The 25445-nt window shown below is 53.4% G+C and overlaps 1 protein-coding gene across 2 annotated transcripts; it reads left to right on the top strand.

Annotated features, from left to right (window-relative positions):
• Positions 1 to 262: 262 nt before the first annotated feature.
• On the top strand, positions 263 to 5845 carry DOK2 (docking protein 2). Of its 2 annotated transcripts, none has more exons than XM_090290084.1 (5): positions 263 to 835; positions 2609 to 2890; positions 3107 to 3194; positions 4026 to 4210; positions 4722 to 5845. In XM_090290084.1, exons 1-5 carry the CDS (start codon positions 737 to 739, stop codon positions 5325 to 5327), a joined length of 1260 nt encoding a protein of 419 aa, XP_090146210.1. In that variant the 5' UTR covers positions 263 to 736; the 3' UTR covers positions 5328 to 5845. The 2 variants fall into 2 exon arrangements, with proteins under 2 accessions (XP_090146210.1, XP_090146211.1); XM_090290085.1 differs by lacking the exon at positions 263 to 835 and adding an exon at positions 1410 to 1613.
• The last annotated feature ends 19600 nt before the right edge of the window (positions 5846 to 25445 follow it).

Genomic DNA, 25445 nt, shown 5'->3' with positions numbered 1-25445 from the left:
CCTTGTCCTATTTCCATACTCTTGACCAGTTTCCGAGTAGCTGTCCCCACAGTATCCTTCATTCTCGCTGGGTCTCTGGATCAACCTGTTGGAGCCCAGGCAACAGGGCTGAGTGCCAGGGGCTTTACATGACTCAGCTGTCTCCTCCAGGAGCTCACAACATTCACCTTTTAGAGCTGTTTGACAAAACACACCACGTGTGCAACAGAAGGTCTGAGCTGTGCACTGCTTTGCTCTCCTTCCCAAGGCATTTGAACCCTAGGTGGCAGAGGAAGTGGCCCAGTTACATAAGCCTCCATTTTGGAGCACCGCAAGAATGCTGGTCTAGTTCTGCCATTCCCTCCAACATTTCTGCATGGTGCCTGCATCAAATTGCGTCATGAAACCATCTTGCCGAAGCTTAGATTCCCCCAAACAATGTACCTTCTTGGTACATTGCCACTTGGGGGCAAGCAGTAAAAGGATCGTTGAATTAAAGATCGGAAGCCTTGGAACTTCCTCCAGTGCCCCCAGCAGCCCTGTGACCTCAGAGGAGAGTTGCCAACAGGCGTGTCACACTTGTCCTTCCTTCTTCCAGGTCTAGGTAGTGTGGCTGGTGACAGTGTGTGTCTGGGAGCTTTGGTAACTAGGAAGCATTTCTGTTTTGGCAACTGTGAATTAATGTTTTTTTACATATAAGCGATTGCTATTGTAACTTAAAAAGATGATCTCCAGATGAAAGTCAAGGTCTGGAAAGATGGTGAAGTCCACCAGTTTAGATGCGCTCTGGGAGGGGAGCCTGTGTCAGTGTGGGGATGTTCATCTGTCTGGAACCTCGAGGAGGCGGCAGCGCGGGGTAAGTGTGTGTTGTTGTTGGGGGCAGGGAGTGCTCCCCATGGAGAAAAACAGTTAGAGCGGTGTGTGAAAGTGGTGCGTTCTCGTGTGTCTGGTGGGTGGGCTGGTGTGCGTGTGACTCAGTTCTCACCGAGCTCAGAAGCCTGGGTTTCAGTTTGGTGGCCTTGGACATGTCCCCCAGACCTTCCTGAACCACTTTTAAATTAGCAAGTTGGGCTGGTTGATTTCTGAGTTCTCTTCCGGCTCTGTCATGCTCAGTCCCCAGAGTGTGTGTGTGTGTGTGTGGGGGGGGGGCTTTTGCTGTCGGCTTTACTGTCAGGCTTTACTGTCAGGTTTGGTTCACGGGTCTTCTTGTTCCTGTGGGTCAGCCACTCCTCCTTGGTGACTCCCCATGTTGGCTTTTGTACCTGAGTTGTTGCTCACCAAAGAGCTGAAGGTGGGCTGTTTGGAAATTAACTCTCACTGACTGAAAACGCAGCAAGCTTGAGTGTGAAACTCAACTCGTCAAAAAGAAAAAAACACACACACACACAGAGCAAGAAACCACAGGGCCTATCAGCCTGTCGTCATCAAGCAGACTAGAATAGTGCAGAAAACTCTAGGCAGAGAGGAAATGAACTTGAGAGAAGGGGGAACACGCCGTAGGGCAGAGAGGAGAGCAAGAGGGCGGGAGGGGAAGGAGTGGCTGCAGTGCAGGGCACGGCAATGGTGGGAGGATGGCAGACACAGCGGTGAAGCAGGGCTTCCTGTACCTTCAGCAGCAGCAGACTTTCGGAAAGGTAGGAGGAGCGCGAGAGGCTGGCCAGTGCTGGGCATAGGGGCTGGGGGCTGCAAGAGATTTCTGGGGAGGAGAGGGGTGCGCCGGCTGTCCCAACCCTTGTGGGATGGTGGGGACTGTGCCATCCGCCTCGTTAGACCCAGAGCTGAACTTGGGAGGACTCCTTCCTTCACAGTTGCTTGTCTCCCCAAGTAGGCCCCAGGCTGTGCTCTTTGCTGATGCTGCTCCCCCACCTCACCCCCCACCCAGCTGGGGAGGGGGTCGGTAAAGGAAGGCTCTGACTCCCTCTCTTGCTTCTTGCTCTGTAGTGACTTCTCATGGGGGTACCTTGGAAGGGACTGAAAGAGACAGCAGAGAGGTTCCTTCCTTCTTTACTGCCCCGTGGGGTGGGTTTGGCTGGTGCTAAGCTTGTGCAGGAGTCCCCGTGTGTCCAGCCTCCTTCTCCTTCTTTGGCCTCCTTGAAGAAGGAAGTCCTCTTTCCCTCAACTGACCCACACTGGACACCTCTCTCTGTGTGCCTCTCCCCACCTCATCTCTCCCTCTCCCCTCTGCCCACCTCTTCTCCCTTTCCCCTTCTCTCCCTTCCTCCCTTTCTGCCATCCTGTCGAGAGATGATGTGGGAAGGTTCAGGAGGGTCCAATGGTGGTTTCCCTCGGGGCCCTGGTGCTGTGCTCCCCTCCCCTCCTCTGGGTGTCAGGGACTCCCACGCTTTTGGCCTCTAGGTGTGGACCCCCTGGGCTGGGACTGCCTGGCCCCCTCGCCTCAAAGTCCACCTTCACTGTGTTGCTTCTGCCTCCGGCATTCTCTCTGCTGTGTCTCAGGCCTCTTGCTTGGTTGCCTGCGGTGGACCTGCAGCTCCAATGCTTTCTAATTCCTCAGGCCCCGCTGGTTTTCTTCTTGGGATCCTGACTGCTCTCCCCATCCCCAAGTGGCTGTCCCAGTCCCTTCCCATGGTACCTGCACTCTCCTTTGGTCACCTGGTGGGCTCCCTCTCAGAAATGGCGCAGGTTCGGGGCTATGCTGTATGCACAATCAGGCTGTGCCTTGGCGCGGCTGGAGCTCCAGGAGGGCCCGGAGAAGTCACGCCGGGGAGATGCTGCCAGAAGGGTGATCCGCCTCAGTGACTGTCTGCGGGTGACTGAGGCCAGTGGGGAGGCCAGCAGCCCCAAGGACACCAGCGCCTTCTTCCTGGAGACCAAGGAGCGCCTGTACCTGCTGGCAGCCCCCAGTGCCGAGCGGAGCGACTGGGTGCAGGCCATCTGCCTCCTAGCCTTCCCTGTGAGTTGCCCCGGGTGCAGGAAGGGCCAGGGAGTGGGGTGGCCGATACTTATGATGGGCAGGTGTTGTGAGAGCCAAGGCCAGGATGTTGGGGCCAGTTCCTTGGTGGGGGTGACCCCAATCCAGAAAGCAGATGGGGCAGCATGCTGAGTGCGCCTGGGCCCGAGGTGGGGCTTGGGCTTGGTGACAAGGATGAGAGCCTGGCCTTTTCCCCAGGGCCAGAGGAAGAAGCTGTCAGGGCTGGAAGGGCCGGGCAGCAGGCCCTGCATGGAGGAGAATGAGCTGTACAGCAGCGCGGCCACAGGTGAGGGGCCCCGGGGGCGGTGGGGGTGGGGAGGAGGTATGGGCCAGTCTGTGGCTGCCTGGCTGCCTGTCTTTGTGTCTTGAGTCTTCCTGCCTGTGGTTGTCCCCAGCCCCGGGCAGACCCCTTATCAGTCTCTCTGCATCGCTTCCGGGTGTGGCCCAAGGTAGAGGAGCCTGGCCTGCCTGGTCGTCAGCCCTTCACCCTTGATTCACTCCCTCTTGCCCAGGCCCTGCTGGTGGAGAGGCAGGGCCGAGGCACCAGCCGAGGGACCCACTGAAGGAGCTGCTTTTGAACCCTCGGTCATTAGGACCTGAACAACTTCTGAAAAAGGAAAAAAAACAAAAAGGCTTTCATTCTGTGGATAGAAGGTGTCCTGTGACAAGGGAGCTTTTTGCTGACAAGGCAATACCCCTCTTGTGATCTGTCTCATCCTTGGGTGGGTGGGTGTGGGAGGAGGGGGGGCATCCAGGCTCCACCCACAGTGGGTACGGAGGCTGAGAGGTGCGAGGGCAGGGTGAGGTGCCCCTGCAGCTGGGACAGAGGGACTGGGGAGGCGGCTGGGTTGGGGCAAGAGATGAGACGGAAAAGACAAGGCTGTGGCTCTGGCAACAGGGTAGGAAGGATGTGGGCCTGAGGTCGGGGTGCATGTGGCTAGGGCACGATGCCTACTAGGGTAGGGAGAAGTACCTGACACTTGGGGGAGTTTGGCCTGGCACAGCGCAGCTCATGGGTACAGGAATGACACTTTTCCCGGCAACCTCTGGCCTGTGCACATTGAGAGCAGGCAGAGTTGAGGCCATCCAGCAGCCCTCTCTCCTCTCTCCTTCCCAGTGGCCCCCTGCAAGGAGTTTGCTGTGACTCTGAGACCCACGGAAGCCAGCGAGAGGTGCCAGCTCCGGGGGTCCTATACCCTCCGGACTGGGAAGAACGCCCTGGAGCTGTGGAGTGGCCTGGAGCCCCGCACCCAGCTGTACGACTGGCCCTACAGGTTCCTGCGGCGCTTTGGGCGTGACAAGGTGAGCAGGGGCTCAGCAGGTGGGTGGCGAGACAGGATGGTTGAGGGGAGAAAAGAGACTGTGGAGAGCAGCGAGGAAGAGACAGTGGGAGGAGGGAGGAAAGAGGAGATAAAGGCCTGCAGGAAGGGATGGGAAGGGTACCAGAGGACGGGGAGTGAACGCAAAGAAGAGGCATAAGTGGGAGGAGCTGGCGAGGGAGAAGGAAAGGAGACCAGGAGGGTCAGGTGGGGGGGTGGGTGCCCCTGAGGATGCAGTGCATGCCCAGCTCCACACTTGGATGGATGGGAGGGGGTATGAAGGGAGAGGAAAGGAGGTGAGAGGGGGCTTTGCTGGGAAGGAAAGACATGGATGAAGGGAGGATGGCGGGGAGGAAAAAGCTTAGGGCGAAGGCTCCAACAGGTGCCAGTGGAGGGAAATTGGAGGAGCTGGATTTGAGTTTTGGAGCTGGGTCCAGGAGAACTGAGCCCACGAGGTGGCCTAGCCAGTCATCTGCCTTTCCCCCTTGTCCCAGGCAACATTTTCCTTTGAGGCAGGCCGGCGGTGCGTCTCTGGAGAAGGCAGCTTTGAGTTCAAAACCCAGCAAGGCAATGAGATCTTTTTGGCCCTGGAAGAGGCCATCTCTGCCCAGAAGAATGCAGCCCCTCCTGAGCCACAAGCCCAGCTAGCTACCGGGCCGGTGGTGCAGTCCCGGCCTGAAAGCCCCTACTCCCGGCCCCACGACTCTCTGCCGCCGCCTTCGCCCAAGGCCCTGGTGCCCACCTCCCGGCCACAGGGCCCAGAGGGGGAATATGCCGTGCCCTTCGATGCGGTGGCCCGTAACCTGGGGAAGAGCTTGAGGGGCATCCTGGTGGTCCCTCCCCAACCCATGGTGGACCCTCTGTATGACAGCATTGAGGAGCGCCCATCTCCGAGACCTGACCACATATATGACGAGCCTGAGGGAGTGGCAGTCCTGTCCCTGTATGACTGCCCACAGGAGCCCCAGGGTGAGGCCTGGAGGAGGCAGGCCACCCCTGATGGAGACCACAGTGGCTTCCAGCACACTTACCCAGCAGGGAAGGACTGGCCCCAGGGAACCGAGTATGACAATGTTGTACTTAAGAAAGGCCCAAAGTGACTGTGGGCCAAGGAGTTGGGGACCCCATCGAAGGCAGTGCTGAGGTGGGCCTGTGCACCCTAGGAAGGGGTGGGAGACTGGTGAGGAGGAGCGCGATGGGACGCAGGTCTCCCTTCTGGTGTCTGCTGAGGACTCCTCCTGCCCACTGCATCCCAGGACCCTCCCCCTGCTCCTTCTGGGACCCTAGGCTCGGCCTGCCTTAGTCTGGTCCCAGGAATTGTCCCTCCCGAGGTCTGCTATGTTGAGTCACTGACCCAAAGCAGGAAGTGCGCTCTGAAGAGACCCGCCCCCCTCCCACTCCTTTCCCACTTCCTCTAGTTCCTTTCCCGGGTCTAAGGGAGCCCCAGGCATTGAGGGCAGAGGACAGAAGGATGTCAGCAAATCGCCTGGCTTGTGCAGGCCTTCTGCCTGCTGATGTCCCCTCTGGAGGACAGCCCGGGCTCCAGACACGCGGGAGGATGGCTGGGTGCCCTGTGGGTTTTGGACTTCCATGTGGCATTAAACGTTGCTGAAATGTTTTTGTGTGGCCCAAGTGTGGCGGGGGTGGGGAGGGGACCTCCATAACCTTGTGGGAAATGAACGCTTCAACCGGCCACCACCAATACGGACCCCTCCTCTCCCAGCCACGCTGTCCTCTATGGGCCTCAATTGGGTCCCTGGCATCTGAGTCGGGGATCTGCAGAAGTCGGGGCACCCTGGGAAGGGGGTTAAAGCATCTCTAACCCTTTGCTGGTGTAAGGCCAACATCAGAAATGTGGTGAGGAAGTGGGGTGTATGTGTGAAGAGCTGGACAGAGGACAGGGAAGAGCTGGCAGTTCTGAGCCTCTTGTGCACCGAAAAGGAGATGGTTCCATTCAACTCTTTGCCTTCCTTGAGACTTGCTGGCTTTGTAAAATGAAGGATTCTGCCACATGGGCTCTGAGAACCCCTTCCACCCCGTAATTCTCCACTGGCCCTGCATCCCGTTTCCCTGCAGGTCGGGGCCTGTGCATTCTCCTCCTCAAAGCCTGCTTTGCTGGAAGGCAGGTCAGCACATTTCTGCTGCCAGCCAGTCAGCCAGGCCTAAGGAACAGAGCCTGGAGGCTCTAGACTGGCCTTGGGATGCCTTCAGCCCAGAGGGGGCTGGGACAAGGGCACAGATGTCTATCCTGAGATGGGGATTGGGGCCTTGGGGTCTGAGGAAACACCTCTGGGTTCATTGGGGGACAAAGACAGGCTTCCTGTGCAAAGTGACATTTAAGGGGGGCCTTCATGGGGAGAAGAGGACTTGAAGATTAAGGGGATGTGGAGAAAGCATCGTGGGTAGAAAAGCCAGCAGGCAGCTATACTTGGGAGAGGGCTCTGCGTTCTGGGTGGAGTGGGTGCGTGGCAGTCCAGTCGGGAAGGCTGGTTCCAGTCGTGTGGGGGGGACTGTGTGCGTAACGGGAAGGAGGCAGGACAAGGCTTCTAAGCAGAGACCCTTAAGAACCGCACATTAGGGCAATAGCACCATGGAAATGGACTGGGTGTAGGGTGGGCTGGGGGTGAAGTGTGAGGGGAATTCAGAAGACTCTGGATTCAAAAGATACTGCAGAGACAGGGCTTGCAGACCTTTGAGTCATCTTGAATGTCGAACACAGAAATAGGGTTTCTAGAGAGTCAGGTTCGTGGCAGAAGGAGAGCTTAGTTTCTGTTGTGCTCAGGTTAGGGTAGCTTTACTCTGTCCAGCCAGAGGCGTGCCGAAAGCAGCTGAGGAGGGACTCTCCAGGGGGAGGGAGGCGAGACGGAGACCTAAGTGTCCCCGTCAGCCTCCAGGTGTACTGAGATGTATGTTGTGTCTTTCAGCAACTTTGCCTGCTTTCAAGGCATCTGAGGCATCTCCAAGCAGGCTGGAGAGAAAGGAGGCCTTCCACAAGCCCTGGTTCTTTCTGTCTGTGCCAAAGGGCTGTTCATGCTGCCATCACCCAGCCTTAGCCCCAGAATACCCTGCCTCTAAGGGGTTCAGGCGTTCCCCAGTCCCGGCTGGTGGGACATGGTGGGGCTCTCAGGCAAGGACGCCTCAGTTCTTTCTGTCCGTGGCCCTTGAGGTGGATGTTCCAGCTCATCCCAGCAGGGGGCAGTGTCAGCCTGTGGAAAAGGCTGCCGGGGGCTTGGCCCTGAAGGAGGGAACTTAGATTATGAACCCAAAGAATGGAGGATAACTCGAGGAATCTGCGTTTCAGAGCATGTTCCTTCAGATCCTCAGAGTCCTCTCTCCCCCACCTCAGGATCCCCGTCCTTCTGAATTCCTTGTCCGAGCTCTGCAAAGGGGAAGTGGCAGGTCGGGGCTGCCGGGAGCAACGGGGAAGGGCTGCCAGGACAGGGGAAGTGTGGCATTTGGGGAACTTGGGAAGGGTAATGAAAGTCCTTGAGACAGTCACTGAGGACGTTGACCACACCATCAGGGCCCTCTCAGAGGGCGTGACCAGGTGTGGGGTCAACCGCACCATTGCTTGTGACACATGCATCATTTCTTAGTTCATTCTTCCTTGGAGCCCCACCCAGGACTGACTGGTCCCCACCCACACGGAGCCCACTTGCGGGCAGAGACGTTTTCTGGGTGAATTCACGAGGGCGTGAGCCATAAGGATCTGCCTCCTCAGACAGAAACACGGAGGTAAAACTCTCCCTCCTTACAGTGTCTCTATGCTTCCATGGCTGGGGAGGATTCACAGGTAAGTAGACAGGCTGGCTTCAAAGGGGGCAGGGCAAAGTAACACTGAGGACTGAGAAGGTGTGCTCAGCTCCTGGGTCTGTCTGCTCCCTGGCAGCTGCTGATACCAGCAGAAGCTTTGCTGTGACTAGGATGCTGTTTTCCTTTGCTAATTATTACCCAGAGGTGACATCAGGGCAGGTAAGAGCTCCCTGTGACTGGTGTCCATCAGAGTATGCACACAGGTCCCTATAACCACGTATGTGCATGTATGAGCTTCTGTTGTCACTCCTGCTTTTCTTATCTCTCTTATGCTTCCTCTTGTATTTTCTTTTTCCAGAGCATCTGAATGGTGTGTGTGTGTGTGTGTGTGTGTTAGCTTGTGGTCCACCTGGAAGCCTGCTCCCAGGCCAGGGCCCCTGGTGAGTTCCTGCCTTAGAGCTTCAGAGTGTGCTGAGGCCCAGACGGCCGGAGACTCTCCGCTCCCTCAGACTCCTCCCTGATGGTGCACAAGCTGTTGCTGCCACCACCTTTCAGCTGTGATGCTAAGCAGCCTCAGCCTCCTGCCTCATGGGCACTGATTCAATTAGCCAAGGTGCCCACCTCCTGCCAGGGCCATTTATAAAATCAGCTGGGGCAGCTAGAGACCTCAGGGAGGGCACGACTGGGAAGCAGTGGGGATGTCTGGGAGGTTAGGGAGCTGGGTGGGGGAGGTAGAAGAATGGGGGGGTGGCTGGTAGGGACATCTGATCTGATTAACTATCAGGCTGGCTTCCCTGGGCAGATGGCAGGACATCCTTGCCAGGCTCCGATCCTCAGTGCCTTGGCCAGTCTGATGCCAGCGGCACAGAGCAGGGTCTCTTCCTTGCTTCCCTCCCACCTCTGGACCCCTCTCCTGACACTGCCAGCTCCTGGAGTCCTGGGTCAGAGGTGGCTGGGGTATTTGGGAGGAGTATTGGGGGTAGCAGGGGGTTCTGAGGAATTTGTGGGGAAGCTGGAGTCCCAGGGTTGGGAAGAGTAATTCTGGGACCTGCATCCTGGGGCAGGGGCAGCCTGTGCTTTCAGGAGTCTGACCAGAGAGGGCTAGCTGGGGGGTGGACTGACGGTATGCTGGGGGGCAGACTGACGGTATTCTGGGGGGCAGGGTGGGCAGCAGCATTTGGGAAAATAATGTTCTGTAGTTCATATAGGCTGCTTTGGGGCTGTGGTCAGTTAGGCACTAGCTGGAGCCTGACTCTGTTCATGTTCTGGCTCTGCCACTTGCTAGCCGTGTCTCTGTGCACGTGTTTCCACATCTGTAAAGTGGAGATAATTGCAACATGTTGCCAGAGGCTTGCTGTGGAGCCAGAGTGAGTGAGTGAAAGCACGGCCCCCAGAACAGAGCACGGAGTGTCCAGAGCTGCAGCCATCTCCACCAGGCCAGCAGCACAGGGCAAGATGCCCCTGCTTTACAAGCAAGGAGATGGTGACATAGACAAGCTGAGTCTCTTATCTTTGGGGGTGAACTCAGACTTTGTGGAAGTGGGAGGACCTGGTTGGGAAGGAGAGGTAGGAATTAGACAAGAAGAAAGAAGAGTGGAAAAGTATTCCAGGAGAGGGGAGGAAGCAACAGCAAAGGCCTATCAGCCACAGGAGGGCGTGGCTCCCGGCCGGGGGCCTCTGCATGCCTGGGCAGAGCAGCCTTGCCCACCCTATTATGCCCAGAAATGGGAGAGCTTGGAAGAAAAGCTGCTTTCTAGACTAGAAGGCCTTTGGCTGGAAGCAAGGCTGGAGAACCGAGGCCATAGGGCAGAGTTCTTCCTTTCATCTGAGCCGCTTGTCGCATTCTCTCAGGGCCCTGCAGCTGACATGCCAGGGCATGGGGTGGACTCCTTGCTGGGCAGCAGCTCCTGGTGGCCCAGTTGGCACGGCCCACCAACTGGTGTGATCAGGGAGTGCCCAGCCTGGGGCCCACCTGACTCCCTGTGTCCATCTCCAGACCTGGAGGAGGAGGCTAGGAAGAGGGGCCAGAAAGGAGCAGAGAGCTCTCTGAAGGAGGGTTGCCTTCTCTCCTACTAGACTGCATATGTCCTATGGACTGGGTTCATTCTTTCCCTAATTTATCAGGTACCTCCAGCACCTAACACAGTGCCGGGCAAAGGTAGGCAGGTTCAGATAACTCTTTCTGGATGGAAAGAATAAATGAAGCCCACTGTACTTGGAATAGGGGAACACAGGTGCTCCGCAACATGTAATGATTTGTGGAGCTCTGGGAGGGTTCCCCATCCAGAGATAATCCCCTGCTGACTCCAGGAACCCCCTCCTTAGCATTCAGGGCCTACCTTTCCTCTCCTAGCAGGGCTCTCTTAAGTTCCAATGCCCCAGGCAGGGGCTTACCTGAGTGGCTAATAATCTTGGGAGACAGCTAGTGTGAAAGGAGCAGGCCTGGCATTGCTGGAGGCAGGAGGTCCCTGTGGGGGCAGAAAGGAAGGGCTGAGGGTGAGGGCGGCCTGACGCTGGGTCTGGAGTAAGGAGGTTGGCTGAGGCTGTACCTCTGCTGCATCTGACACCCTGGCAGCCAGGTCTGTGGGTGCAGGGGGACACACAGGACCCTGTGCTCAGGGCCCACTTCTTAAAAAAAAAAAAAGATCATTTATTTATTTTTAGAGATTGGGGAAGGGAGGGAGAAAGAGAGGGAGAGAAACGTCGATGTGAGAGAGATATGTGCAAGAGATACATTGATTGGTTGCATCTTGTATGCTCCCAACTGGGTACCTGGCCTGCAACCTAGCCATGTGCCCTGACTGGGAGTTGAACCAGCAACCTTTAGGTTCTCAGGTTGGCACTCAATCCACTGAGCCAGGGCTCAGGGCATTCTACTTAGCAGGCCAAATTTGGAATAGAACTGAGAACTGGGAAGTTTCCCATGTTGATGCCTACCTGCCTCCTGTGCCCGTCTCCAGACCTCAGCCCTACTCCTCCATAGGCTGGAGAAACCCCTCTCCCCTGACGTTTCCAGGAGCAGAATGTTTGAGCCAGAAGGAACCTCAGCAACCCTTTGGCCTGAGTCCTTATCTTTCACTTAAGGAAACGGGCTGAGTTAATTTTTAATTCCTCTCAGACGTATTTATATTTTATTAGAATTTGCTTACTGTTGTACTTAACATAAAGGAACAAATCACTGATCTTGAGACTTGCAATGTCCACAGGAGGATCATTTTTGACCTTTTATGTGGATAAGGGAGGGACACAGGGGAGGGGCTTACCATCTCTAAGCAAAGCTTTCTTCCTTTCCCCGATCTCATGTGGAGGCTAAAATAATATTGATAATTTTCCTTGTGCCTTCTAAGTTCTTCTAGGCTGGGCTAATAACCAAATTTACAGAGACAGGTGAACAGGAGAAAAAACAAAGTTTAATACATGCACATGGGGAGCTCACGTAGACACGATAAATCCATGAAAATTCCAAAGACAGGCAACAGAGGGTATATAAGACATTTTGGGCAAAGGAGGAAAGGAAGGGAATGGGTATGAGATTTCAGAAGTGAGAATGAGTGTTTGAGGAGGAGTAGAACACACGTGGCATGAAAATCCTTGCTAGGTGACTCAGAGACATGGGACAGGTGTATACAGCCCACAGGCCCCTGCCTGAAACCCTCTGGTTTACCACACTTAATCCAAAATTAGGCTACAGCTACATCCTAAATTCTTCCTAAAACAGCTTTCTCTGTCTGAATCTCTTGGGCAGGAAGGGTGGGGAGGGTCAAAAGTTCTTCCTGAGTCTTTTGTGTCTTAATAAACAGCTTAAAATCAATATTTGAAAAAGCAGCTTCAGGTGGCAGAATTTTGGTTCCTTCAGTCACCATGCAAGTCCCAGAGCAAACGCCCAGGGGTATGAGCCAGAGGCCCAGGTTAACCAAGGGCAGCGGGCCCGGACCTGTTCATTTCCTGCTGATCACCTCACTGATCCGTGTGGGAAGGACAGCCAGGCAGTCCTATTCCCTTTTCATTTTCCTCCAGTAACCAGCCTGTGCCCATGTTATCCTTGACCTTGGGGCACTGTCCTCGCAGGCAACTCCAGAGCAGAGTGCAGCAGCCAGACCTGGCTCCAGGGTCCTGCCTGCCCCCACAGACAGGCACGACTCAGTCCATGCGTGTGTGGGGGGTGAGGGTGGGCGAGGGCGGGCAAGGGCAGGTGAGGGGCTGATGGAGAGGAGACCGACTGTGGAGAGGTGAATGGGATGGATCCACCTGAACAGGAAGATGTTGACGTGTGAAGGAACAAACAGATGGTGGCTGGGTGAGTGAGGAGCCAGAGGTTCCAGTGGGGTGGGGGTATCCTTCCAGAAAGCTGGGGGGCAGGGTGGGAGTAGTCACAGGGTGCATGGTCACAGGGTGCTGTGGCTTGAGAGAAGAATATCCCAGTGCCATCAGGTGGCCTGGGAGGCGGGTTTGTCTAATCCCTGGGTTATGCTTGAGAAACAGTGAGAAAAATCCTGCTTTTCTCCAGGAGAGTTGGCTGAGAGGGAGTGGGGAACTGGCTGGCTCTGGGGGTGGGAGGTGGTGCTGGGAGAGGGGTTCAGGGGGTGGGTCTGGGGACTGTGGCTGGGTGTGGAGCACTCGGGTTCTTTGTGGGCAAAGGCCTGGGAGGTTGCAGATGAGCCCACTCACAGGAAGTGGGAGTGGGTACTCCGCGAGCCAAGTATCCAGTGTCTGGGCCTGCAGAGCCACTGGGGCCTCGTGGACCAGCCAAACACAGCCTGAACCTAAGGCAGAGCCTGGGTCCCATCTCTGCAGGCATTCGGACCTGCAGGCTCTGTCAGATCCGGACAGCCAACCTGCGCTCTTCTGTTCCTGCCTCTTGTTCAGCAGGCCCAGTGCAGAGCCCTGCTACCCATAGACAAAATAGAGCTGCACCTCTCCAACACAGCCCCCCGCCCCCCAAAAGGGCTTTTGACTCTTTTGACAGCTAAGGCAGTGAGGCCAGCAGCAGGGCAGAGGGCTCTGTGCTTGGGGCATCTTAGCTTATTCAGCAGCTCCATGCCCTTAACCTCATGTGTCCATGAGGAAGGAAAACATAGGTCACCAGAGAGAGCACTGAACTAGGAGCCATGAACCCTGCTTGGCCACTAACAGGTTGTGGGCTGGTGGGCTGGTCTGCCCCTCTGCACCTCTCAGGGCCTTGTTTTGCCATCTGCGGAATGACGGAGCTGGATTCTGGATTAGGAGACCTTCGAAGTCCCCATGAACTAACTCTACAGTCCCTGGTTCTGGAGAAATTGCCAGGACAGCAAGGCAGCAGAAATGACTTTGGTAAGAGGAGGGTATGGAAAAAGGGGTCAAACATCTTAACTTGAACACATGGTGGAGTCACCGCTGGGATTCAGACGAGTCTGAGAACTCGCAGGGTGGGCCCCCTAACTGTGAGGGATGGAGATGCTTCCTGGGAGAGAACGCGCCCTAAAGGAAGGAGGTGACAGGACAGGGCCTGTGTGCACGGCCGTACAGGTGGAGGAGTGAACACCTCTAGGGGCACAGTTCCTACTGGAGGCTCAGGTGGGCATGGCAAGCTTGGCCAAGACTTGAAGCACAAGTTGTCAGGGGGACAGGGTGCTTTGGGGACTGTGTGGTATCTATGGGGCCATCATGGGCAGTGGCACAAGGGGCCCCATTCCAAGAGATGGCAGTGGAGTCGTGCCTGGCGTCTGTCTCCAGGACTCACATCTCTCACTGGGGGCACTGGCTGCACACTTGGGCATTCCCGTACTGGATGCTGAGACAGCAAAGAGAAAGGTAGAGTCTCTGTGCTTTGTTACAGGTTGCCAAGCACCACTGGCAGATCCCAAGGCCCAGTGCCTTACGAGTTTGTGGTGCCCATTGGATGCAGAAGTGTAGAAGCAGAAGATGTAAATGTGTTTGTCTCCGTAGAGTTGGCACTGGGCCGCAAGATGGAGAACCAGTACCTGGGCACAGCCATAAACACCTGGCAAACGCTTTTCATGGATTGGGGTCCTTCATTAGCAGACATCTGCATGGGGGTGTGAAATCCATCTCCTCTTTCTTGGAAGCTGGCCTTAGAGCTGCCCCTCTGTCCAGCAGCCTCTGCTCCCTGCCATGGTCCCAGCTGGGTGCACCCTCCATGAGCTACCAGGAATGCCTGCTTCCAGGTCCAGACCCTCCCTGATCTGACCCCCTCCCTACTCCACGTAGCTTCCTTCCTTGCTTCTCCCCAGCCACAGGCTTGGTCCTCCTTGTTCCTTTCAGAAGGGAGGTGTGAGAGGAGACAGCAGCCTTTGTTTACAGAAGTCACAGCCAGCCGTGGAATTGCTTTGTCACAGTGCATCATGTCTCAAGCACTTGAGCATGGATGCCATCCGGGGAGGTGGTGACTGTGGCTCTTATCCTGGGCACAGGTTCCCTGGAATCCATAACATACCACATTCTTCCTTGTTCCTTTCAGAATGGTGGGTGTTATTTGTATTTTACTGATGATGAAACTGAAGTTCAGAGAGACTGGAAAGCTTACCCAAGGTCACCATGATCCTGAGTAGCCATGCTGGACTCAGCTAAGGCCTTGCCAGCATGCTCAAGCACATGCATGGTGGGGTGGCACCAAGCGTCTGGCTGCCAGTGCTGCTCATTACAGTCCCTATAGGTGAGGGGGACTTGAAGATGTCCAAGAGGAGGTGTGGCAGAGCGGAAAGAAAATAGCTCTAGGACTCGCCCGACGACTCTGCTTCCCTGGGCAAATCACGTCACTGCCCTGGGCCTCAGTTTTCTCATCTGTAAGGTGGGTTAGTAGCATCCATCAACCTCATGTGGTTGTTGTGTGGCTTAAATAAGATCATAGGTAAGCGAGTGGAAGTTGTGTGCCTTGATTAAATCCTAAGTCCCAGTCATCTTCTGAAGTTCTGTAGGGCAAACAGATGCCTAAATTCTGACCAGCTCATGTCTCAGGGGTCATTTGAACTCCCCCAGGCACAGCACTGAGAGCAATGGGAAGAGGACAGAGGATGGCCCTGTGGAGAGGGTTGGGGGGCGGGAGCTCAAAGGCCCACTTACTCTTGGCTTGACCGGCTCCCTCTGAAGCTCTCCAGAGGCAACACAAAGGGCCAGGTCAGTGTCAAGGTCCCAGGGCAGAGGAGGACTTTGGTACCTGTGGGCAGACGATGGGGCGCCCGAGGGTCGTGCCTGGCTCCTTTAAGAAGTTGCCCCTTCCTGCTGGCCCAGGCAGGGGCCAGATGATGGATGGCCCAAGGAGAATGGCACTGGAACTGGGCTGGAGAACTGACCAGCTGGCAAAACCTCGAGCAGATCAATGGAGACCATCTGATGGAGGACTGCATGTGGGGGCCGGTGGTGAGTGCCTGGGCTCCTGGAGCCTGTTTCGTGCTGCCCTGTACCCAGAGAAGAGCACAGTTCTGGCTGGAGCCCCAGTGCCCTTCCCATCCCACGCCCACCCTAGGAGAGCCCAGAAGCCCTTCTTGCTGACCCTCTTCCTCTGTGCCAGACCTGGGAGGTAGCTGCGGTTTCCATCTGAGCGAGTGTGCTGGCAGATCAAGGTGCCCTGAGGGTGCTGAGCAGGTGGGATGGGAAGGCGTGCTTCTATGGCAGTGTCTGGGTGCAACCACCTGAATGTCCCAGGCCTCTCATTGCTGGTGTCTGTGGGCACCCTTATGTCACTGCTGGCTTAGGCCTGCAGGGCCTCCTCCTGTCCCCAGAAGGTGGGGCTGCAGGAGGGGACAGCCCTGTCACACCATCAGCTCCTCCTCCAGTAGGTCTGTACCCACGATGGGCCCCTGTTCCAAGTGCCTGCAAGAGAGACCATAGGATTGGCTCATCAGGCTTGGGTTCCTTGATGGGAAAGCTCAGACATCACTCACATGGGGGTCTCCCTAAGCAGGGAGATAATCTGAAGGACCTTACCATTTTCAGGGGTCCTCCAAGGCTAGGCTCTGAGTTGGAGCCCCTCATACAGCCCAAGCCCTTGATGAGATCAGAGCTGACAGGCCCTGAGGGCAAAGACAGTGGTGAGAGGTGTGGCCTGGTCCCCTTCCTGGGCCACACACAAGATGGGCACACACAGGTTGCTCGGTAAGGGGCGGGGGCGCTCATCTTTGGGCTCACTGACCCCTGCTCCTGCGTGCTCTCCTGCTTCCTCCATGTCCTTGTGGCCTTGCTGTTGGGTCTGTGCCCAGTCCCAGCGTGCCAGCTCTCTGAGGCTCTTGGCCTAGTGACACCTCCCTGGGATATGCCAGGGGATCCCTGGGCGCTGTGGATGGGGCCATGCCTGGTGCTCCCAGGGAACTGCTCCCCTGTGCTCCAACTAAAGACCCAGATGAGCTGGACATGGACACAAGGAGGCCTTGTGTTGGGGGCTGGATGGGGAAGGGGAGAGGTGAGAGAGTCCCCAGCCATCAGGGACTGCTGAACTCGGCTTCGCGGTGGGGCATGGCTGGGAGCTGTGTAATCTGGGGTTCTGACACTCCCCTATGTGTTCATCTGCTTTGAGGTGCTCTGAACAGGGCAGAGGAGTAGCCCAAAATATCTCCCCCATATAACTCATCCATTATACCTTCACTCCATTTGCTCGTGAGTTTATCATTTTTAAGGCCCTCCCTTATAAAATGTCGGCAGCCGTCCATCTCGAGAGACGATGGTGTAGCTTCTTAAGAGTCTATCTGCACCGCCGAGAATGGCTGTGCAGTCCGACTCGGGAGTGACACGGTATCTGTCTCCTCCCGTGTTGAATCGACATCTTGCGATGACGCTGGAGTGTCCTCTCCAGTGAAGCTGAAGCTACAGAGCCTGGGCAGGGTGATATGGAGGGTCTGCTGTTGCCCATGCAGCAGACCCCCCCTCTCTTCGCAGCTGAAGGATCCAAGGGAAAGACGGAGTCAATACAGCTTGGCTTCAGGTGCGCCGCAGGAGTTGCCGGTGTTGACTACAAGGTCAAACCGCCTTAGGGACTCCGGCTCCGGATTTTCTGTCGGGGTTTACTCCCTTAGCCTTTCCCCTGAAGAGGTATGCCGCAAGGCAGCGGAGGTTTTTTGGAGTCAGAGTTTTCCTTCTCTGATGTGCCCTGACTGGAAGATAGAACCAGCGACACTTAGCTCGCAGTGTATAAAATGTAGATACCTCTATAAAGTGGTCACTCCTTAAGTTCATCACCAGCTAACACTTCAATTATTATCATTTCAACAGGAAATAGATGAGCTAGGAATTTGGTCTGGATAGAGGTATCAGTGTTGTGATGTGTGTGTTTGGGTTGAGGATGGAGATGTATATTTCCATTCATTCAACAAACATCGACCAAGCGCTGATGAAGTGCTAAACAGTGTTCTTGGTCCTGCAGTGCAGAGTAAATAAGACAAAAATCTTGGCCCTTGTGGAGTTACATTTGGGGGCCAGGGGGACAATAAACAATTTAACAAACACCCCCCCCCCAAAAAATTTCTGTATGTCAGACGGCAGTCCCTGCTGTGGAGAAGAATTAAGCTGGGGAGGGGACAGGGTTATGGCTGAAGGAGGGGCAGACCTCTTGGTGCGGGCTTGTCTCTGAAGGATGGACCAGCTTCTTGGTCTCTGAAAGGTCTGGGATGAGGAGGAGGTGCTTATTTTGAGGGATGTGCAAGAGCCCTGGGACCTGCCCTCTGTTCTTGCCTGCCACCTCCTGTACCTAACACCCCAAGAGTCATGTAGTTCTTGGGTTCTAGTGGAGGGGAGTATGTAGAGCCAACCCCCTGGCAGGCCACTATCTGGAAATGTTCCCTAGGCTAATGGAGGAGGGAATGAGTGGAGCCAGCAAGCCCTGGACCAGCCAAAATTAGTGGGGAGCATAGTGCTTGCTCACATTGTATGGCTCACTACCCAGCCCTAATCTGGGTCACTTCTCTCTTTCACACCGAGATTTGGAGGGAGCAGTGTAGCCATGTGGGGTGTCAGGGGTCACTCTGCAACAGAAAGTCAAGACTTGGGATGGTATTGTGGGGGGAGGGGGGAGGGTGTATGGGGAGAGGGGACGGTGGGTGGGGTAGGGAGGGCATAGGATAGGTGGGCAACAGCCTGTTTCAGAAGGTATCTGGTCTCCCTCCCTATCTATTTCTCCATCCATTTTTCCCTCCTTCTCTCCCTCCTTTCCTCTTCCATCACAGGGTTTTCTCTGACCAGGTAAAGGGGCGCAGAAGAGAGGATAATTTCCTACCTCAGGGTTCTAGAGGAGAGACAGCAGCTGCCCCGGGCGGGGTGTGCGCAGTGCTCAGGGTCTGCAGACACAGCACGGGTACGGGGGCCCAGCTCTAGGAAGGAGTCTTGGCTCTGCCTGGGCCTCAGGGAGGCCTCCCAGGGCAGGGGACACAGTACAGCCCCTAAACTGGGGGAGGAGAAAGGGCGCTCTGGGCAGAGGGACTGAGTCTGGTCACTAGTGGGAATGTACCATCAATGTGGTGAGTGAAGGCAGGAAGGGCTGGTCACAACCTGAAAGATTGCCTCTGTCAGGGGGGCACCTGACAAAGGAAGGACCTAATGGGCAGGACAGCAAGGTGGCTGCAGCAGGTGTTCCTGAGAGCTGTGCTCATCACAGCAGATTCCAGTAGGATCAAGGGACACTGTCACTAGAGCAGGGGAGGGCTGAGGGACTGTAGTGATTATGGATCCAATCATCTCCTTTACAGCTGTGGACACAGGCTTCAGGGGCAGAGAGAGCGACTCAAGGTTTTCAGGTTGCACACAGACAGGGAGGTGCCCCTCCCCTGACTCAGCTCTAGCCGCTCGCTCTGCACTACAGTGACAGAATATCAGCAGACATCCTCACTGCACTTTTCGTGACACCAGGCTGGAGGGCTTTCTGTGGATTAACTCCTCTATTTTCACAGAACCCCTCGAAGTGGGTGCATGGCTGTTACTTCTTTATTACACAGAGCGGTGAAACAACTAACTCAGCTTATAGCTGGTGAGTGGGGGCCAGGGCTCTGAACCACACAGCGTTCTTCCAGATCCACGCTCTTACCCCTGGAAGTGATGTGGAGTGTGGGGGTCACTGATCCCTGCTGCTTAAGGCTGCCCTGTGTGGGCACTGGTGAGCTGTCTCAGTCCCGGCAGCCTCCACACTGCTGGAAAGTCTTCATGACTCCAAGACTCCCCATTGCTTATGGTTTTTGCAGAGCGCCGAGCACAGGCATGGTGGTAGAATTTGAGCAATCCACACCGGGGGTAGAAAATGGGATGCTCTCATTTGCAGCACTTGCTGCTTTCCACAGTGTAAACATTCCCCTTGTCAATGGATGGCCCTTGGTGCCCATTTTTCAAAGCCAATGAGAATCCACAATTCAAGGTGCAATAAAGAAAGAGAACTTATTTAGGGTAAAACAGCTCAATTGTGATGTAGCATGGTTACAGAACAGCTGTGGGGCCAGGCCCCTCTCTGGCTGGGCAGTGCTACTCCTTGATGGCCTGTCCTGCTCTTTGCCAGCCTGCTTTGTGCTGAGCTGCTGTGCCCAGACAGCTCCTGGTGGTTCAACTCAGCCAGGGAAACAGTCTTTATTTTATGGTGGAAAGGGAAAACGTGGCTTAAAGAGCAGGCGGGGAGCTGGCTTATATGGACAGGATCCCTAACCCTGGTACTTGATTGGTTCTTCCTCATGCAGATAAGGACTTCGAATTCTCACAGTTTGATTGGTCCAAAAAGCACTGTTTTGATTGGTCGGAGTAGAGTCACTCTGATTGGCTCTCTGCTACCTCTGATTGGATGGGCAAAGCTTCAGTACTATTGGCCGAAATAAAACTCCAGGATCTTCTTTATAAGGGCTGGCTGGATGGCAGGCAGGCAGTTCAGCGTAGGCTTCTCCATTAAGTGCAGGTTGCATGAGAGGCCCCTGTGTAGAAATGCCTGCTGAGCTCTGCTTTTAAAAAAAATGTTTTTTTAGCCCAGATAGCCACCAGGAGCCCTTCTTAGTAGGTGTCTTCTTTTTCTCCGGGTTCACACCGCTAAGGCCGCTTTCAAGATACCGGTAGCCAGCAGAAGGCTTGAAAAACCCTTGAAAATCTCACCATGGGCTCTCAGGGTGGATCAACTCCAGTGCACCCAGCCACAGGCCCCTTCCCCTTCCCCGACGCTGCAGAAGCACCCTTCTCCCTCCCCATCCCCGCCGCGCCTCGCACCGCCTCAGAAGAGACTAGGTTCACATAAAAAGGTGTGATTTCGAAGTTATAAACTTGTGAGATTTGAAAACTATTTTATTTCCTCTGTTCAAAAAGAATAATAAAAGATTTATGGAGTGCTTCCCACTGCAATCATTTCTGGAAGGGACCTTTGTGATTTAGTTTGAACCTTGGTTTTGCAAATATGGAAAGTCTGCCCAGAGGGTCGAGGTTCTGGCCTGACGGCACAGCCAATAACTCAGGAGCCGCAAGCCCTACCTCAGGCCCCTTGGTCCCTGTCTCCTCCTCCTTCCACATCTCAGCTGTGTTCCGGGTTCAGCAGGGTCGATTCAGGCAGACAACAGAAAAAGGTGCGGTGGAGTCTGGCTTTGCCACGCACCAGCTTATGGCTTTGAGCCAATATCTCAGATGCCTCGAGTCCTAGCTTCATTGTTTTAAAATACGGATCTTATTAACACTCGCCTCTGCATCTTTCATGGGGTGTTGTGAAGACCAAAGGAGATAAATGTGCAGCAAAGAATATGCAAGGGAAGGAAATACAAATAGCTCTTAAATGTGTATGACGATGTTCAATCTCATTCAAAATAAGAGAAATGTAAATTAAAATTACACCGATAAATAATTTTTTCAGCTATCAGATTGGCGAGATTCCGGAGTTGGGAACAGTCTAATGGAGAAGCTGTGAGGACACAAACACTCTCACATTTCTCGTGTGACCTCCACGGAGGGCCATTTGGCTAGAGTTATCAACATTATAAATACTTCTGTCTTCCGACCTAGCAATTCCGCTTCTGGGAACTTATCCTACTCATATGTTCGCATAAATGCAAAGGGTCTATGTTTATGGCTGCAGTGTTGTTTGAGGTGGGAGAAGATTTGAAACAATGTAAATGTCCACCAAGAGGGGTCTTTGAGAGACCATGGCTTAGCTGAACAATGGAGAATTATGCAGCTGTAAAAAGGAAAGAGAAAGAAGCTTTGAACTGATGTATAAGACATTGTCAAGTGAAGAAATAGAAAAGCAAGAAATAGAATGTTATGTGCACTATGTACATTTTGTGTTTAAAAAAGGAGGACATAGGAATGTTTGCCATGCTTACCTAGTGAAACTCTAGAAGGATCTCCGACAGTGGTTCACTGTGGGGGGTGAGGCTGGGATCTTGAAGAATAAGAGATGGGAGTAACAAGGAGAGTCATTATTGTTTTTCTTTTAATAATAAATGTATTTTATTTTTTGAGTAATGTGAGTATATTAACAATTCAAAAATGTAAAGTAAAAATGACTTTGTACACTGTAAAGCTCTGTGGAGATGCCAATTATCTGGGCTATTACTAATATAAAAATGAACTAAGTTGCATGACTGAAACCAGGGTGCGTGCGGTGGGGGGGGGCACGAAGAGAATGCTTGGGGTTCTGGGGAGGGCAGGGGCAGTTGAAGTGGAGGTCTTGAATGAAAAGTGCTCCTTCCTGTCTTATTGGAAAGTAGTTGGTCAGCAGGACATGGAGGGTCAGGGTTGGGGGTGAGGACTGATGGTCTTGCTAGGATTGATCAGATCAGTGGTTGTCTCTTGTTGGGGTCATGTCACCAAGGTGGCGCCCCCGTTGGCTCAGCAGTGCTGGTTCCTATGCTGCGGCAGGGAGGGGTGTGCAGGGCTGGAGAAGGGCCCTTGTGTTTTGAGTTCTTACCCTGTGGTAGGTGTGAGCATGCGTGCTCAACCTGCAGCAGCCCATTTAACTTGACATTCACTCATAATACTTTGAGGGAGGCATGGGGCTGGCCCCATTTTACAGGTGATGTAACTGAGGCACAGAAAGAGCAAACACTTTATTCTGGTGCAGCAGTGAGGGAGTCAGGCTATGAGTCTAGTCCCTCTGGCTCTGGAGTGGTCCTCCCAGCCACCATGGGACCCTATCTCTCTTTTTTTAAAAAAATTATTTATTTAGTTATTTGTTTATCTATCTATTTATTTATTTTTAGAGAGAGGGGAAAGGAGAAAGAGAGGGAGAGAAACATCACTGTGTGGTTGCCCCTCACTCACACCCCCGACTGGGGACCTGACGTGCAACCTGGTCATGTGCCCTGACTGGGAATGAAACCAGCGACATGTGGCTCGCAGGCCGATGCTCAATCCACTGAGCCACAGCAGCCAGGGCTGGGACCCTATCTCTTGATGGAAGGCTGGGCTCCCTTGCCTCCCCGCTGGTCCTGTCCGCCAGCCCTCCCCCCCGCCCCCCCCCCCCCCACCTGCCGGCTCCTGGCGCCTTCCACTGTTCCTGGATCAGAGCGCCATCACTGGGTCAGAAAGGAACCCCAATCTTCTGTTAGGTGTTGATAAGCATTGCTTGTTGGGAGACCCCTTGGTCTCGCCTGGATGCTACCTGGGCAGGCCCACTCCAGTACCAGCCAGGTGGTTGCTCAGGTGTGTCCTACTGCTTCAGGGCCTGCTCTTGGAGGGGCATCAGTGGGGGGCTGGAGGTATCAGAGCACTGCCACCCCCCCCCGCCCCCACTCCTTGCATCTCTGACATCTCAGAAACAGATCCTAACAGACAAGGGATCTGGGGGCAGGCGGGGCTGCCTAGCAAAGAGCAAACATCGTGTCTCCAATTAAAGTTGTGAGGATCCATCTTCTAATGCAGCCCCCCTCAGAAACTGACATTTATTAGGTTGTCAAAACTGATTTTTCTTCCTGGCCCTCTCCTGCCCTCAACTCAGTGTGTGTGTGTGTGTATGTGTGTGTGTGTGAACATGCATGTAAATAAACATCTATATTTTGCTTTTTAAAAATTAAAGATGTGGCATTCAGTCCTGTCAGAGATCTGGCTTCTTGATTCCTCATAAAGCAGAAGGCAGCGACCCTGGGGACAGAGGTCTGAGGTAATGGTTGCCTGTCCCCTGCGTGTGAAGTCAGCCTTGTGTACAGAGACAGAGGTGGCCTACTGTGTGGTTTTAGAAGTGCTCCACCCCCCACTCTGAAAATATTTCTCTTCCATGTGCCACTGAACCTGGAATTCCTCTACTGGGGACTCATTCCTATGAATTTATTCATCCTTTTCCTGGGGTCTCTTTTAAAGTGAAATATGAGTCCCCAGGAGGGAATGGCATTAAATCACTAACATCCCAGAAGCACAGAATTCGGGGCTGGAAGAGATCCTGAAGATAGTCTTATGTTCTCTTGTAGAGAGGAAACTGAAGTCTGGGGAGACTAGGGGATTTGCCCAAGGTCATTCATCACACCAGTGACAGTGGTGTGGCTGTCACCCAGGTCCTCTGACTCCAAGCTCAGTGGGATCTAGTTGTCAGATCAGTTTTCTCCCTGTGACAGGCCCCGTGTAGGCCCTGGCTCCCCAAACAATGGAAGACCAACAAGGAGGGCAGGGCTGGGGTGTGATGGAGAAACGTGTAGAAAAGCAGACTGATGTGAAAACAGTTTTGCCTGTGTCCTATTTCCTCTAATTGTATGTGTTGTCATTTTCATTTTGCATTTATGATTCAGGACATTAAAGGGAGCACTGCCCTGGCTAGCTGATTTTGGCTTTTCTTAAGGTGACAGATGCCAAACTTCAGTCACTGTCCTTACCTGTGCTATGTCTGTCATATTTTTATGCCACTTTAATTCATATAACATAATATTTTTCTTTAACTCATTTTTAATTTATTTAAAAATGAACCTTTGTTTTACTACTGTGCAAGGAAAGCCAATTATCACTTGCCAGAAATAGATGGTAATCATAAAAAATATATAATGAGATCAGAACAGTTATTAAAATATTGTTAGTTGCCTTTCCTGCCAAAAGCTTTTAGCCTGAAGACTGTTTCTTCTTTGTAAAAAGGAAAATTAGCAAGTGTTGGAAAGGCACTAAAAATCTGCTGGCCCCACATGAGGCTTTCCTGAGGTGATCAGGATCTGCGTTAGTGTCCTAGGGCTGCCACGAATGGGGGTGCTTCAAACAACAGATATGGGGGTCTCACAGTCTGGAGGCCAGAAGTCAGAAAGAAAGGGGCCCGCAGGGCCTTGCCTCTTAAAAAATATTTTTTGTTTTTCAATTGCAGTTGACACTCAATATTATATTAGTTTCAAGTGTACAACATAGTGGTCAGACAATTATATAGTTTGTGAAGTGATCCCTTGATAATTCTGGCCCCTGGCTGGCACCATGTATAGATAGTGATTACAGTATTATCGACTGTATTCCCTACACTGTACTTGACATTCACTCTCATGACTCTTCTGTAACTACCAATTTGTACTTCCTAACCCCCTTCACCTTTTTCACCCCTCCCATCTGGTAACCATCAGTTTGTTCTCTGTAGCTCTAAATATGTTTCTGTTTGCCTGTTTGTTTATTTTGTTCTCTAGATTCTGCATATAAGTGAAATCATATGGTATTTGTCTTCCTCTGTCTGACTTATTTCATTTAGCATAATATCCTCTAGGTCCATCTATATTGTTGCAAATGGTAAGATATTATTTTTATAGCTCAATAATATTCCATTGTATATATGCACCACTTCTTTCTTATCCACTCATCTACTGATGGACACTTAGGTTGCTTCCCTATCTTGGCTTTTGTGAAGAATGCTGCAATGAACATAGGAGTGCATATCTCTTTTCAAATTAGTGCTTTGGGTTTCTTCCTATAAATACCCAGAAATTAGGTCATAAGGTAGTTCTATCTTTAGTTTTTTGAGGAACCTCCATACTGTTTTCCACAGTGGCTGCACCAGTCTGCATTCCCACCAACAGTGCACTAGGGTTCCCTTTTTCACATCCTTGCCAGCACTTTTTTGTTGACTTAGTGATGATAGCCATTCTGACAGGTATGAGGTGATAGCCTATTGTGGTCTTCTTTGCCTCTTATATATATTGTAATAGCTCCTGGTGGTTGGCTGGTGATCCTGCTGGTCCTTGTGCTACCGGAGGAAATAGATCTTTCAGCAACGTTGAGGGAAAAAATTTCAGGGACACTCACATAGGAGGAGTTTAAAAGATTATTAGAGTGAAAAGCAATAGTAGACTCTCAGAGACGCAGAGAGCAGGCAGGCAAGAGGGCAGCCACTGCTTGCTGCTCCCCTAGTTGCAAGTCTTGTGGGGACCCTTAGAGTTTAGGAGGAAAGAAGGTAAAAAGTATGTGCCTGAGGAAAGGAAGGGCACAGGCGTGGTCCAAGGAGGGTGTGTGCTGAGTTCTTTGTCTAACTTCCATATATTTCTTTGGGTGCGGGAAAGAGCAGGCTTTCTTTTAAACCACCCAATCTCTGTCCTGGCTTTTCCCAGGCTTGTGCTTGTGGCCTCCCCATATCCAATCTC

Source organism: Furipterus horrens, unplaced genomic scaffold (assembly GCF_987537825.1).
Source record: "Furipterus horrens unplaced genomic scaffold, mFurHor1.1.pri manual_scaffold_10, whole genome shotgun sequence".
NCBI classification, from domain to species: domain Eukaryota; kingdom Metazoa; phylum Chordata; class Mammalia; order Chiroptera; family Furipteridae; genus Furipterus; species Furipterus horrens.
This window is presented reverse-complemented; position numbering and strand designations above follow the sequence as displayed.

What these genes read in the sequence shown, in the direction of transcription:
- DOK2 (XM_090290084.1), top strand. Translation starts at nt 737, where the DNA reads ATGGTGAAGTCCACCAGTTTAGATGCGCTCTGGGAGGGGAGCCTGTGT. An exon ending in GTACAGCAGCGCGGCCACAG is followed by an intron (nt 3,195 to 4,025) that starts GTGAGGGGCCCC and finishes TCTCCTTCCCAG; the next exon opens with TGGCCCCCTGCAAGGAGTTT. An exon ending in GGCGCTTTGGGCGTGACAAG is followed by an intron (nt 4,211 to 4,721) that starts GTGAGCAGGGGC and finishes CCCTTGTCCCAG; the next exon opens with GCAACATTTTCCTTTGAGGC.